Below are 13,789 nucleotides of genomic sequence, written 5' to 3' on the forward strand. Positions count from 1 at the left end.
GCGAAGCCCTACTTCCGCTTTGCGACGTTGTGCGACCCGGAAGCCGGCCGCGCCTAACGGCAGCTCTCCGGTGGTGGGAAAGTGAACGAAACGAGAGTCTGGGCGGCGCATCCCGAGGCAGGCGGGTTCGCTGTGGAAGAGGGAAGGCAGGTGACTGGGTAGGGCCTGGCTCGGAAGCCGGCGGAGCCGCAGCTGCAGCAGCAGGCCACAGCAGAGAGGGGATGGTGCCCGGAGGCGCCGAGAAGGAGGCGCAGTCCGCCCCTCAGGGTTAGTGAATGAGGCTCTCCACCCGGGCCGGCCCGGGGACGGTGCGGTGCGGGTCCCAGCATGAGTGCGGGCCCCGGCTGTGAGCCCTGCACCAAGCGACCCCGCTGGGGCGCCTCTGCAACTTCTCCGCCGGCCGCCTCGGACGCCCGGAGCTTCCCCGGCAGGCAGAGGCGCGTCCTCGATCCCAAGGACGCCGCTGTGCGGTTCAGGGTCCCACCCTCCTCGTCAGGCTGCGTCCCGGGGTGGGCGGGACCGCACAGAGGCAGCACCACCTCGCTTGGTACGTGGGGAAATAAAGATTTTTGTTCTTCGCCTCGGCCCAAACCTCCTTTTGGTCTCTGTGAGGACCCCGGGACTCCAGTCACCCCTTCTGGTCTAGTGCGCATCACTCTGAGGTCCCCTTGCTGAGCCACCAAGGCCACTGGTGGGGAAGTAGGGCCACATTTTTCCCCGTTGCAGTCGATGGTGTGAGAAACCCTGATGAGCAGTCACAGGGCCGAAAATGACAGGGGACTCCACTGGTTACTTTACTCGGGTTTGGCTGAGAAATTCTTTTAGTCGCTAAGGAGGTCTAATTGCGCATGTGAAACTTCAGCCTCTAGAACTGAAAGAAACTACAACACAACTTCCCTCAGTTCAAATTCTGGTTCCTTGGGTGCAGAGCTGTTAGTCTTAGCTGGCACTGTACTCCACTCCGGCGTACGTGGTTGAACAGGAGTCACTGGGCGTCTGCCTTCAGCCCCTAACGTTTATTGGGAGAGAGACGGTTACTGAGGTCAACATAATAAAGGGTAATGGGTATTTTGATAGATGGTAGGAATACCTAGTCCAGTCTGGGATTAAAGATAATCTCCCAGAAGATGAGGTGCCTGATCTGAGGACTGAGGAATGATGAGTTAGCTCGATGAAGAGGAAGTAAGAAAGTATTCCCAGAGTGCTATCAAGGGAGAGTGGTGAGAGGTGGGACTGAGAGAGAGAGGCAAAGATCAGCTCCTATTGGGACTTGTAGAGCTTTGCACTTTATATATAAGGGGAACGAGGCTAATAAAGGATTTTCAGTAAGGGAGTGGCTTGATTTTATATAAGTATATCTTTTTTGGGAGTGGGGATAAAGGTGCCTGTGCCTGGTGTGTGGAAAATGATGAATGGATGGAAAGGGAGCAGAAGGGCTGTCCCATGATTCATTAAGGAGTTAGTCTAGGTGGGAGGTAAGATGGTTTGTACTTAGCTTTGGGCAGTAGGGAAGGGGAGAAGTGGTTCCCTTTGGGAGAGCAGGGGTAAGTGGGCTTGTACTCATAAGAAGTATATCTGTGCTGTGAATGAAGGTTTGGGAGATTTTGGCATAAATGTGATCATTGATGCTATGGAAGTTAGATCATATAAGGCATGTAGAGGAATAAAGGTTACCTAGGACAGAAACTTTAGGAACACTGCCATTTAAGAGTAGACTGAAGAGAAGCAGCCAGAAAAGTAGGAGGAAAACCTGGCTTTTGTTATGTCACACAGGGAGGATAGCATTTCAAAAAGGAGGTCAGGCAGTCCTCTGGTGTACACTTACTTCTCTCAGGATTGAGAGGCAGTGGGGAGCAGACCTAAACTAAGTATTGAAGGATGAGTAGGATTTGCTGCATAAATCAAAGAGAGCACAAATTGTATAGGCAGAGAGAACAGCATGTGCAAAAGGTGGTAGGACTGGAGCACACAATGACAGTGTCAGATGACTCTGGGAAGGTGGGCAAGAGCTTATGGACAACTTCGAGTGCCATTTCAAGGCATTTGGACTTTATTCTGTGGTTAATGGGGAGCCACTAAAAAGCCTTTGAGAAGGGGAATATCATTTGGTTAATGTTCTGGAAAAGATTTCTTAGGCAGTGGCCTTTGGACTCTTGTAACTGTAATCCAAGGTTTGAATTTCACTTAGTACACAGAATAAGAAATATATGTAACCTGTTAAATATGCCATATTTAAAACAAATTTTTCATGAAATAATACTTACCCATACTATGTATATTACATTTTATGTTGTCTGAATTGTTTCATTAAACATTTTTAGTCATTTGTAGTTTATAAAACAGTTGGAGAAAGTGAAGACATGACCAGTTGCAAGATACAAGTGCAGTTGTTCAGTAATTGATGTACCTGTTTGTTTAATTTTGGTGCTGTTTTGAAGGTGGAGAGGAAAGGATGGGTTTCAGATTTCAGATACAGATTTCAGAGGACTTTGTGAAGGAGAGTGGAGGGGACAGGGAACTAAGGGTGACCTCTAGGTATTGTATCTGAAGTGACAAGTTAATCTGTGGTCCTATTAATTTATTTGTAGATAAAGGAGGAGGAGTTAGTTGCAGGTAGTAGGGGGCAATCAGTCCTCACTGGTTGGATTTTCTGATTTTCTGCAGAAAATAGGAATCAAATTAATACTTGAGTTGTACTTTATGTGTTTAAATGTTTTCAGTATACTTGGCACAGGACACCAATGAATAAAATGTTCAAAGTCTAAATCTATCAAAAATTATTGTTTCAAATTTTGGAACTTTTTTTTTAAAGGAGCTTAGTATTTAAAATTTTTTGTATAATTTTTCTAGGAGAAGTAGGCGGGATAAGGAAGTGGGTATTTTTCAGTATCTTTAAATTTTGTGTTATTTATCTTCCTAGGCATATTTCTTATATTGATTGAAATTTGCATGTCTGCATATAAGCAGATTCTAGCATGACATTCACATTCTGATAGAGAATGATTTGTCCAGTTGTATTGCTGTGGGAGCTCCCTTTTTCTGCCTGTTATAACTACCTAGAGTTTCCCCACTGCAGAGATGGTCCAAGTGTAGGTTAGTGATCGGTCCTCACCACATCCTTCCTTCCCATACCTTATCTTGCTGCTGCTGGAGGAAAGAGACTTTTTATGGAGGTGGGGTGTTCCTTTAATGTGCCGGTGAATTTTACGGATTTGGTGCCTTTTGCTTGCACCTAATTGAATGATTTGCTCACTGAAATATTGCTGATTACTGAGTGATGTTGCTGATGAGATTATGTGTAAGTTGTGTGAAATCAGAATAAAGTTGGATAACTACTGATCTCAGTTAAGAAAGAGATTGGGTGGAGGTGTTGGAAGATAATACATTTGTTGAGTTTCTGCTTTGTGAGGCTGGACACTTAATATTTTCTCTCATTAATCTGCATTAGCTTTGGCAGTATTATTAACCACATTTTGTAGATGAGAAAATAGAAACTTACAGAAATGATGTACTATTAAGTGACTGAGAACAGATCTCAATCTGAGATCTTGTTTGACTCCAGATCTTGGATCTCTTGCATCACCTTTTGCCTCTCTTTTGGTTTGCTGTGCTTTGTTTTAGTTAAAAGGAAGAAATTCCCAGGCAACCTGGGAAGCATCATTTCATGCTTACTTCAGTAATAAGAGGGGTAAAACTGAAACGGTCCTGTGATGTGTTGTGAATGAAACCTTTGGAAGCCAGAAGTAGTAGTTTTGGGAAGAGAAGTAGGCAGGCTTTTCTCTGGGGCCCTCAGAAGGACCGAGAAATATTTTATTAGCTGGAAATATCCATCCCTCACCTGTTGCTTCACCTCCTTCATCCTGTTCTCAGGTTGCAGGAATGATAATAGGAAGCCTGAAGCTAGAGAAGGAACCCAGGTTCAGTGCCAGAGCTTCAGGAGAGAGCCTTGCACTTCAACTGCACTAGAACACTTCATAATTTTTTACGAAATGATGTAGGCAGTATTTAGGTTCTATAGACTTGTCATTGTAAGTACTGTTTCATGTGTATTATAGGGACCTAGCCACTGCATAACATTTAATCCTTAAATTTATGGAAAAAGCTGTTTTAAATTCTAGACTGACTCAAAAAATGAATTTTTTTGGTTTATTGCTGGATTGTAATTTGAGGATTTTCTATACTTACTGTAATCAATATAATGAAATAGCAAAGATGGAACTAGAGAAAGAGTCTTAAGTGGTTCATCTTTTACTCCTTTCTGACTGAAACTAATTTATTTCTGAAGCCTGATTTGCTGTTGAAGTACTAACTTATTACTAAAGTAGTGGTGTTTCACAAGAAATATCAAATATACATGTAATTACTTTTTTGAAAGAAACTAAAATATTGAATAGATTTTTACAAGCTACAGTGTTAGCATTTTGTGGAAGTTACACATATGTAGCATTCAGTTGCAGTGATAAATAAGCTGTTGATTTTCATATATTTGGGACAGCATCTGTTTTGTTCACGTTATGTTTGAGGGGACATAGGTAGTTGAGAATGAGTTTATGATTTAAGATACCTAGACTTTTACATTGCAATATAGACAGTAGTTGAGACTGTTAAAGATTTTGTGTTTTTATACTAAAATATCATATACTTTTAATCTACATGAAGGACATTACATTTTGAAAGCATGCTTATTTCTAATGCTTATTAAGTTGTGGCTTGCATTTATATATGTTGCATTTCTCTCCATTGAGCCACTGATTCTACTTTTGCTACTGTCTGCTGGTCATTTCTATATAGTTATTTCATTGGCAACTGAAATTTAGTGTGTTCAGAATTGACCTAATCATATTTCCCCCCTAAATCCAGATCACCCCCACATTGCTATTTAATGCTGTCACCATCTTTTAAGTTTCTCAAGCTTAAAACTTAGTGTTACTTTTAACTTCTATGATTATTAAGCTTGTGATGACTCACTTTTCAGCTTTTCCTCTCTATTCTCATAAGGATTAGTTTTGGTTCTTGACCAATAGTTTTTCTACCTAGTTGATCATCAAAATCAATTTTTGAAAAAAATACAGATTCTAGCTTCCCTTACACCTCCATTGTCACACATATAAATTCTGATTCAGTAGAGCTGAGTGTGGCCCTGGGATCCATTTATTAGCAGCTTCCTGGTGATTCTGATGGTTTGGGAACAACTGCCCTAGATCAATAGCTTTCTTGCTGGTTTCTGTCAATGGGCTTTCTTCTTACCCCTTCAGGTTTGCCCTCCAGGCTACATGTATCATGCATTACTGGGAGCTTCCTTGATTTGAATTCTGGAATTACAGCTCTAAGTGTGACTTTTGACACTTTTTTTATAATTTCAGGAGAGATACTGTTAATTTGCATGTTTACAGGTAAGGAATCTAAGACTCAGAGAAAGGACCCTTTACAAAGTCACATAGGAATCCAGTGGGAGAGTCAGAATTTGAATCCAGGTGGTTGAATTCTAGAGCCTATACTCATCCATTAGACCATACCAACTCTTAGAGGCTGAATGCTTTCTACTCTATAACAAAGGTATTTTTATTTATGCTCCCGTATTGTCTCCCATTGTTTGAGTGTGAAAAGAGTGATTAATCTTTTTAACCCACAGAACCTAATATAGTGCCTTACATGTATTTATCCTGCTATAAGTATTTTCTCTTTGAAGACGTGTGCATATACATTAATGTTTTGGGTTTTTTTTTCTTTTTAACAGTTTTCAAACAAAAGACTATTACCAGTTGGATGGATACTAAAGGAATTAAGACAGCTGAATCAGAAAGGTACAGAAACACGTATATAGAGAAATGAATAACGTGATAACATGGATGTTTTATCTTGCGTCATGCTATTTTCTCAGTTTTTAAAATCCACATTTGTTCTTTCAGTTTATAAATAATAATTTTTTAGAGTCTCCTCTACTCCAGGGACTGTCCTGTATACTTGAGATACAGAGAGAGAGAGAAATAGTTCTGTCTTTAAGATATTGTACTGGTGGTGACAGATACAGAAAGACATGATAACAGTAAGTCCTCACTTAATGTTTTCAGTAGGTTTTGCATCTTTAAGCAAAATGACATATAATGAAACCAGTTTTCCTTTAGGCTAATTGATATAAATAAGAGTTAAGTTCCTGTTGTATCTTATCAACGTTATAACAAAATGGCAGCCCTGGCCAGCTTGCTAAGTTGTAGAGCGTTGGCCTGTGGACTGGAGAGGCCCGGGTTCGGTTCCCACTAGGGGCATGTACCTTGGTTGCAGTTTGTCCCCGGCCCCATTTGGGGTTGTGTAGGTGGCAGCCACTCGATGTGTCTTTCTCACATCGATGTTTCTCTCTCTCTCTCTTCCTCCTTCTTCCCCTCCCGCTCTATCTGAAGACAAATGCAGAAATGTCCTCGGGTGAGGATAAAAAAAAATTATAACAAAATGGCATTGAATGAAACGACGTTACTCTAGGACTTGCTATATTTCTTAGTATGATAAATGTAATAGTAAAGGTGTAAACAAGGTACAGGGGTAGTTAGCATATAGAACAAGCAATCCACTTTACCTTTGCAGGAAAGACTGCACAGAAAATGAGTGAAGGTTAACACTTCATTCTGGCAGGTATTTACTGGGCACATAGTTGGGGAAAGAGCATTATACGCATATGTGCAAAGACATGAAGTCATGAATGAGAATGCTATATGCTCAGGTAATGACAAGTAATTTAATTATTGCTGTGATGTTGGAGTGTAGTTCTTTCTATTATAATGTAAGTTCTGTTTTGTCATTAGTTCTTTCTATTTCCTTATAGTTTGCATAGTAAAGAAAACAACAATACAAGAGTAGAATCCATGATGAGCTCTGTACAAAAAGATAACTTTTATCAACATAACATGGAAAAATTAGAAAATGTTTCTCAGCTGAGTACTGATAAATCACCAGTTGAAAAAAGTACACAGTATTTGAACCAGCATCAGACTGCAGCTATGTGTAAGTGGCAAAATGAAGGAAAACACACAGACCAGCTTTTGGAAGGTGAACCTCCAACAGTAACTCTGGTATCGGAACAGTTCAGTAATGCTAATGTTGACCAGTCACCTCAAAATGATGATCACAGTGACACATATGGTGAGGAAAGTAGAGATAATCAACAATTTTTTATACCTGTAAAGCTTGCAAATGTAAAGCAGACTACAGAAGATGAACAGGCCAGAGAAGCCAGAAGCTACCAGAAGTGCAGAAAGTCTTGCCACCGTGTGGAAGACTGTGCAGATTGTCAGCTGGAAGAGATAGATGTGGTGCCAGAGAGTCCCTTGTCAGACATTGGTCCAGAGGATGTCAGTACTGGACTGAAAAATGCCAATAAATTGAATAGACAAGAAAGTAGCCTAGGAAATTCTCCTCCATTTGAGAAAGAAAGTGAACTTGAATCACCAATGGATGTAGATAATTCCAAAAATAGTTGTCAGGACTCAGAAGCAGATGAAGAGACAAGTCCAGGATTTGATGAACAAGAAGATAGTAGTTCCTCCCAAACAACAAATAAACCTTCGAAGTTCCAAGCAAAAGAAGCTAACACTGAATTGAGGAAACGGTCCTCTGCTAAGGAAGGTGAAATTCGATTACATTTCCAATTTGAAGGAGAGAGTTGTGCTGGAATGAATGATTTAAATGCTAGACTTCCTGGAAGTACTTCTAGCCTGAATGTAGAATGCAGAAATTCCAAGCAACATGGGAAAAGGGGTTCTAAAATCACAGATCATTTCATGAAAATGCCTAAAGCAGAGGACAAAAGGTAATTTTTCCATTAGGATTATCTCCAATAGTGTAATGCACTTTTTAATTTTTTAAGGGAGGGCATGTAAGCAAAGATGAAGCAAAAAAAAACGGTTGTGTTTTTTGTTATCTGTTTATGTTAAATTTAAATATAAACTCAAAATTTTAAATTCTAAAAAGGCCAGAAACAGAAATGGACGTAAATAAGATGAATTAACGTACTGTTAATCAGATTTTTAGTTTCAGGAGCTTCCTACTGAAATTTATGTGAATTATCATGGCATAAAAATACTTGATTGATAGTAGCTACTGTTTAGCCATTTTCCTAGGCCATTGTATACTGCATTTCTCTAATAATAATCTGAGGGGCAGGCAGGTGATAGTGTATTCACTTCACAAATGAGAAAACTGAAATTTGGGTTAGGGAATTCACTGAAATTATATAATTTGTGGGTGGTAACACTGGGATTTAAATCCCAGTCTGTCTAATTACAAAAAATATGAAGAATTATGTTTTCGCAATTATTCCATATGGAGATTTAAAGCCCACTCTCTATTATTTCTGTGATTTTATTTCTATCAAAGTTCATTTCATTTCATTGAAGATTACTATCTAGAGTGCTGAGAAGTAGCTGATATTATGAACCATGACTTACTTGGCAGTGTTCATATTCTTTACATGGTCCTTTTTTTCAGAAAGTGATTTGCATGTGTTTAGAAATTGCTTCCAAGACTATTGAAACTGAATTCTTGGGTTTTTAATTTTTTTTTTCTTAATTACTAAGGAGAAAGAACAAGCTTGCTACATTTTAAACAATAAAATTCTAGGTAAATTCTGTACTGTATATCCAAGTGAATTTAAACAGAAAGTAGTATGTGACTGAATACATTTGTTTTGACCTTAGAAAAGAACAATGTGAAATCAAACATCAAAGGACAGACAGGAGGATCCCTAAATACGTTCCACCTCACCTTTCGCCAGATAAAAAATGGCTTGGAACTCCTATTGAGGAAATGAGAAGAATGCCTAGGTGTGGGATCCAGCTGCCTCTCTTGAGACCATCTGCTAGTCACACAGTAACTATTCGGGTAGGTATTACCTCTCACCTATAAAGAGAGAAGACTTTAAGTCTTGATTTCTTGTGATACTCAATAGTATTCCATTGTGTATATGTACCACAGCTTTTTTTATCCATTAATGTGTGAAACAGACCAAGGCATTGAAAATGATTCTCTTTTTTACATATAAAATATTGAGAAGTCTGCAGAATGTAGAAATGTAATGATAGCTTAATACAGTACTTAACAAATCTGTAAGATGAATCATTGTCAACTAAAGAGGAAATTTATTTTTTTGTATTTTGAAGAAAATTTATTGGATTCTCTAAAAAATATTTTATTAATTTATTTTTGTTAGAGATGTTTCTCCTTTTTCCCCCATTGACACCCAACATTGTTGTCCATGTCCATTGGTTACACATACAGACATATATGTTCTTTGGTTTATCTTTTCATCCTCCCTCCTTTCTAAGATTTGTCAGTCTGTACCCTACTTCTATGTCTCTGCATCTGTTTTGTTCATCAGCTTATTTTGTTCATTATATTTCACAAGTTAAGTGAGATAATATGATACTTGTCTTTCTCTGATTGGCTTATTTTGCTTAACATAATACTCTTCCGGTCCCTCCATGTCATCTTAAAGGATAAGAGATCTTTCTTTCTTACAGCTACATAGTATTCCATTGTGTATATGTACCACAGCTTTTTTTATCCACTCATCTATTGATGGACACTTGGGCTGTTTCCAGATCCGAGCAATTGTAAATAGTGCTGCTATGAACTAGGGGTGCATATAGTCTTTCTGATTGGTGTTTCAGGCTTCTTAGGATATATTCCTAGAAGTGGGATCACTGGGTCAAATGGCAGTTCAATATTTAATTTTTTGAGGAGACACCATATTGTTTTCCATAGTGGCGTCACCAGTCTGCATTCCCACTAGCAGTGTACTAGAGTCCCCTTTTTCCACACCCTCACCAGTACTTGTTGTTTGATGATTTGTTGATGGCGGCCATTCTGACAGGTGTGAGGTGATACCTCATAGTCATTTTTATTTGCATTTCTCCGATAATTAGTGACGTTGAACATTTTTTATATGTCTCTTGATCATTTGTTTGTCCTGTTTGTGGATTGCTGTATGTTTAGATCCTTTGCCCGTTTTTCTTTTTTTTGTTATCCTCACTCGAGGACATTTTTTTTTTGCATTTCACATAGAGCGGAAGGGAGAGAAGGAAGGAGAGAGAAACATTGATGTGAGAGAGACACATCGACTGGTTGCCACCTACACGACCCCTACCGGGGCCAAACTGGAATCAAGGTGTGTCCCTAGCGGGAACTGAACCCGGGACTCTGGTCCACGGGCTGAGGCTCTAACCGCCGAGCCAAACTGGTCAGAGCCCTTTGCCTGTTTTTTTTTTTTTTTTTTATCCTCACCCGAGGACATTTTTCCATTTATTGTTCAGATAGAGCGGGAGGGAGAGAGAGAGAGAGACATCGATGAGAAGGGACACATCGAGTGGCTGCCACCCGCACGACCAACCAGGGCCGGGGACAAGCTGCAACTGAGGTACGTGCCCTTAGCGGGAACCAAACCCGGGTCTCTCTGTACCGCAGGCCGACGCTCCAACCGCTGAGCCAAACCGGCCAGGGCCCTTTGCCTGTTTTTAATTGGATTATTTATCTTCCTTTTCTTGAGTTGTATGAGTACTCTCTCTATATAATTTTGGGAATTAACCCCTTATCTGATGTATCATTGGCAATTATGGTTTTCCATATAGTGGTTCCCTTTCCATTTTAATGGTTGTTTCTTTTGTTGTGCAGAAGCTTTTTAGTTTGATGTAGTCCCATGTATTAATTTTTTCCTTTGTTTCTCTTGCCGTAGGCGTATCAGTGAAAATTCTGCTGTGTGTGATGTCTGAAATTTTGTTGCCTACGTTTTCTTCTAGGATTTTTATGGATTCACAAATCATATTTAAATCTTTTATCCATTTTGAATTTATTCTTGTGGATGGTCTAAGTTGGTGGTCTAATTTTATTTTTTTGCATGTAGCTGTCCAATTTTCCCAACACCATTTATTAAAGAGGCTGTCTTTACATCATTTGTATGCTCTTGCCACCTTTGTAAAATATTGAGTATACTGTCTTGGGTCAATTTCTGGGTTCTCTGTTCTGTTCCATTGATCTACATGCCTGTTCTTGTGCCGGTAGCAGGCTGTTTTGATTACAGTGGCTTTGTAGTATAACCTGATATCTGGTATTGTGATCCCTCTTACTCTGTTCTTCTTTTTCAAGATTGCTGTGGCTATTTGGGATCTTTTTTGGTTCCATATAAACTTTTGGAGTATTTGTAGTAGTTTGGATTCTTTTTTAAGAAAAAAGTTTAATTGACAGTATTTATTGAGCACGCACAACATGTTAGGTATTCTGTTAGTTCCTAAATTCAAAGTTATGGTTCAGTATCTTCAAATTATTCTTTAGTTTTGCCCTCTTTTCAGAGCTTTAGATTCTTCTAGACATCTCCATCCCTGTTCCACAGGTATCTGAAACTCAACATGTGTAAAACCAACCTCATTTTAAAACTTGTGGTTAAATATATATAATATAAAACTTACTATTTTTAACCATTTTTAAATGTATGTTTCATTGGCATTTAATACATTCACAGTGTTATATAACTGTTACCACTATCTGTTTTCAGAAATTTTTTATCATCCCACACATAAACTTGGTACTTACTAAACAATAATTTCCCATTTCTTGAAAGTCCCTGGTATCTTCTTTTATACTTTCTGTGAGTTTTTATTTTTAAAATACATTTTTATTGAAGTATATAAAATTACTCACTTTAATTAATCAATCCAGTAATATTTAGTGAATTTACTGAGTTAGTCAACTATTACTATAATCCAATTTTCGAAGATTTCTATCACTCATTGGACAGTTTTATGTTTTTATTTTATTGTTTTAATCCTCACCTGAGGATATTTTTATATTTATCTTCAGATAGAGTGGGAGGCAAGGAGAGAGGGAAAGAGAGAGAAACGTCCATGTGAGAGGGACACATCAATTGGTTACCTCCTGCACGACCCTGACCAGGGCCGGGGATGAACCGCAACTGAGTTACATGCCCTTGACGGGAATTGAGCCCACAATTCATTGGTCCACAGTCTGACACTCTATCCACTATGCCATACCAGCCAGGGCTCATTGGATAGTTTTAAATATTCATTTGATTTATTAGTCAGTCTCTGTTACTAGATTTTATAGGGACTACTTTAAAAAAATTCCTTTTTAGATGTGATTAAGTATTTCAAAGTATAGAAATCTTTAGTGTAGTTAGAGTAGAAGCGATGTTCAGCAGGGTGGTGGGGTTTGTGCAGAGTTCAAAAAGATGCGCAGATATTTCTGAGGTAGAGTTGGTAAGGCAAGAGAATCCCGAACAGATACGTAACCTTTATAAGAATAGGCTATGTAGTTGAAACATTTGTTTTAGGAATGGAAAACAATTGGTTTACTAGAGTTTAGAATTTGCCTGGGAAATGGTAGAGGAGAAGACTTGAAAAGTGTACTGGGTTCATATCATAGAGGGCTTCAGGGGCCAGGATCTGGACTTGCTCCATAGGTCATGGAAATCATTCAAATGCTTGTGCAGACCATAGTTGTGTTGTAGCAAGATTAATCAAACAGCTGTATGTAAAAGAAAAAATTTTTAAGTGAGGCTGCATTGGAAACAGGGAAAAGTAATAAGAGGTGAAAAGTAAGGAGATAGTAATTACCAAATTGAGCTGCATGAAGTGGTTTAGGGGTTCTTTTGAAGTTTAACTCAAGTTTCTTTTCTAAATGATATTTTAATTATGAAAAACCTATAGTAAAAGAACTAACAAACAATTTATTTATTTGTTTATTTTAATTTATTTATTTATTTTTTTGTTACAGATATTTTACCTTTTTTACCCCATTGGCACCCCCCTCCCCACCCCACCCCTGCCCCGTCCCCGGCTTAGTTGTCCATGTTCATTGATCATGCATACATGCATATAAATTCTGTGGTTTATCTCTTCTCACCTGCCCCACACCCTCTTCTGAGGGATGTCAGTCTGTGCCCTACTTCCATGTTTCTGGGTCTACTGTATTCCTTAGACTCTAACAAACAATTTTAAATTGTGTTAGTTCAAATTTGGAAATGCTTAATACCTTATTTATTTTAATATTATATTTTAACCAACAGATTTACCAAGAGAACTCATTTTTGTGCAGACAGTAGAGTTTATTTATTTTAAAAATATATTTTTAGCCCTGTCCAGTTTGGCTCAGCGGTTGGAGCGTCAGCCCACGGACTAGAGCTCCTGGGTTCAGTTCCTGCTAAGGGCACGTACCTTGGTTGCAGTTTGTCCCCGGGCCCGGTTGGGGTCGTGTGGGGGCAACCACTCGATGTCTCTCTCTCATGTTGATGTTTCTCTCTCTTCCTCTCTCTCTCCTTTCTGCTCTATCTGAAAAAATTAATGCAAAAATGTCCTCGGGTGAGGATTAAAAAAAAAAAAAATATATATATATATATATATATATATATATGCCTCGGGTGAGGTAAAATTGATAGGACATGTGTGTGTTTTTATTGATTTTTTTTTAGAGAAGAAAGGAGAGGGAGAGAAAGATAGAAACATCAGTGAGAGAAACATCGATCTGCTGTCTCCTGCACCACCCCTCCTGGAGATTGCACCCACAACCCACCTAGGCATGTGCCCTGACGGGATTGAACTGGTGACCTTTTGTTGCTTGCTCAATCCACTGAGCTTTACCAGTTGGGCTGAAGTTTTTTTTTAACATCAAAATAGCAGTTTAAAAAATTACTATTTGCAACCATTTAGGTATGTGAGTAGGCTTTTTAAAAATAATGTGTAGGAAATATAAAAATAAATTAATAGTTGCTTTAGCTGTCATCCCTAACTCC

At 38.9% G+C, this 13,789-nt stretch overlaps 1 protein-coding gene across 4 annotated transcripts in view; it reads left to right on the forward strand.

The window, feature by feature from the left end:
* Window positions 1-28: 28 nt before the first annotated feature.
* The window catches only part of PARG (poly(ADP-ribose) glycohydrolase), a 166,880-nt gene continuing 153,119 nt past the window's right edge, over window positions 29-13,789 (forward strand). For 2 of the 4 annotated variants that reach the window (XR_004959961.1, XM_036264636.1), the window contains exons 1-4: window positions 29-547; window positions 5,738-5,804; window positions 6,818-7,801; window positions 8,688-8,871. Coding sequence is in view for 3 of the 4 variants with exons in the window: in XM_036264636.1 (XP_036120529.1) it covers window positions 328-547; window positions 5,738-5,804; window positions 6,818-7,801; window positions 8,688-8,871 (1,455 nt within the window). In the remaining variant the exon portion in view is untranslated. Of the gene's footprint in view, window positions 548-5,367; window positions 5,557-5,737; window positions 5,805-6,817; window positions 7,802-8,687; window positions 8,872-13,789 lie in introns of those variants that run through there. The other 2 variants (XM_036264638.1, XM_036264637.1) reach the window with 2 other exon arrangements.

Source organism: Molossus molossus, unplaced genomic scaffold (genome assembly GCF_014108415.1).
Source record: "Molossus molossus isolate mMolMol1 unplaced genomic scaffold, mMolMol1.p scaffold_m16_p_17, whole genome shotgun sequence".
Taxonomy (NCBI): domain Eukaryota; kingdom Metazoa; phylum Chordata; class Mammalia; order Chiroptera; family Molossidae; genus Molossus; species Molossus molossus.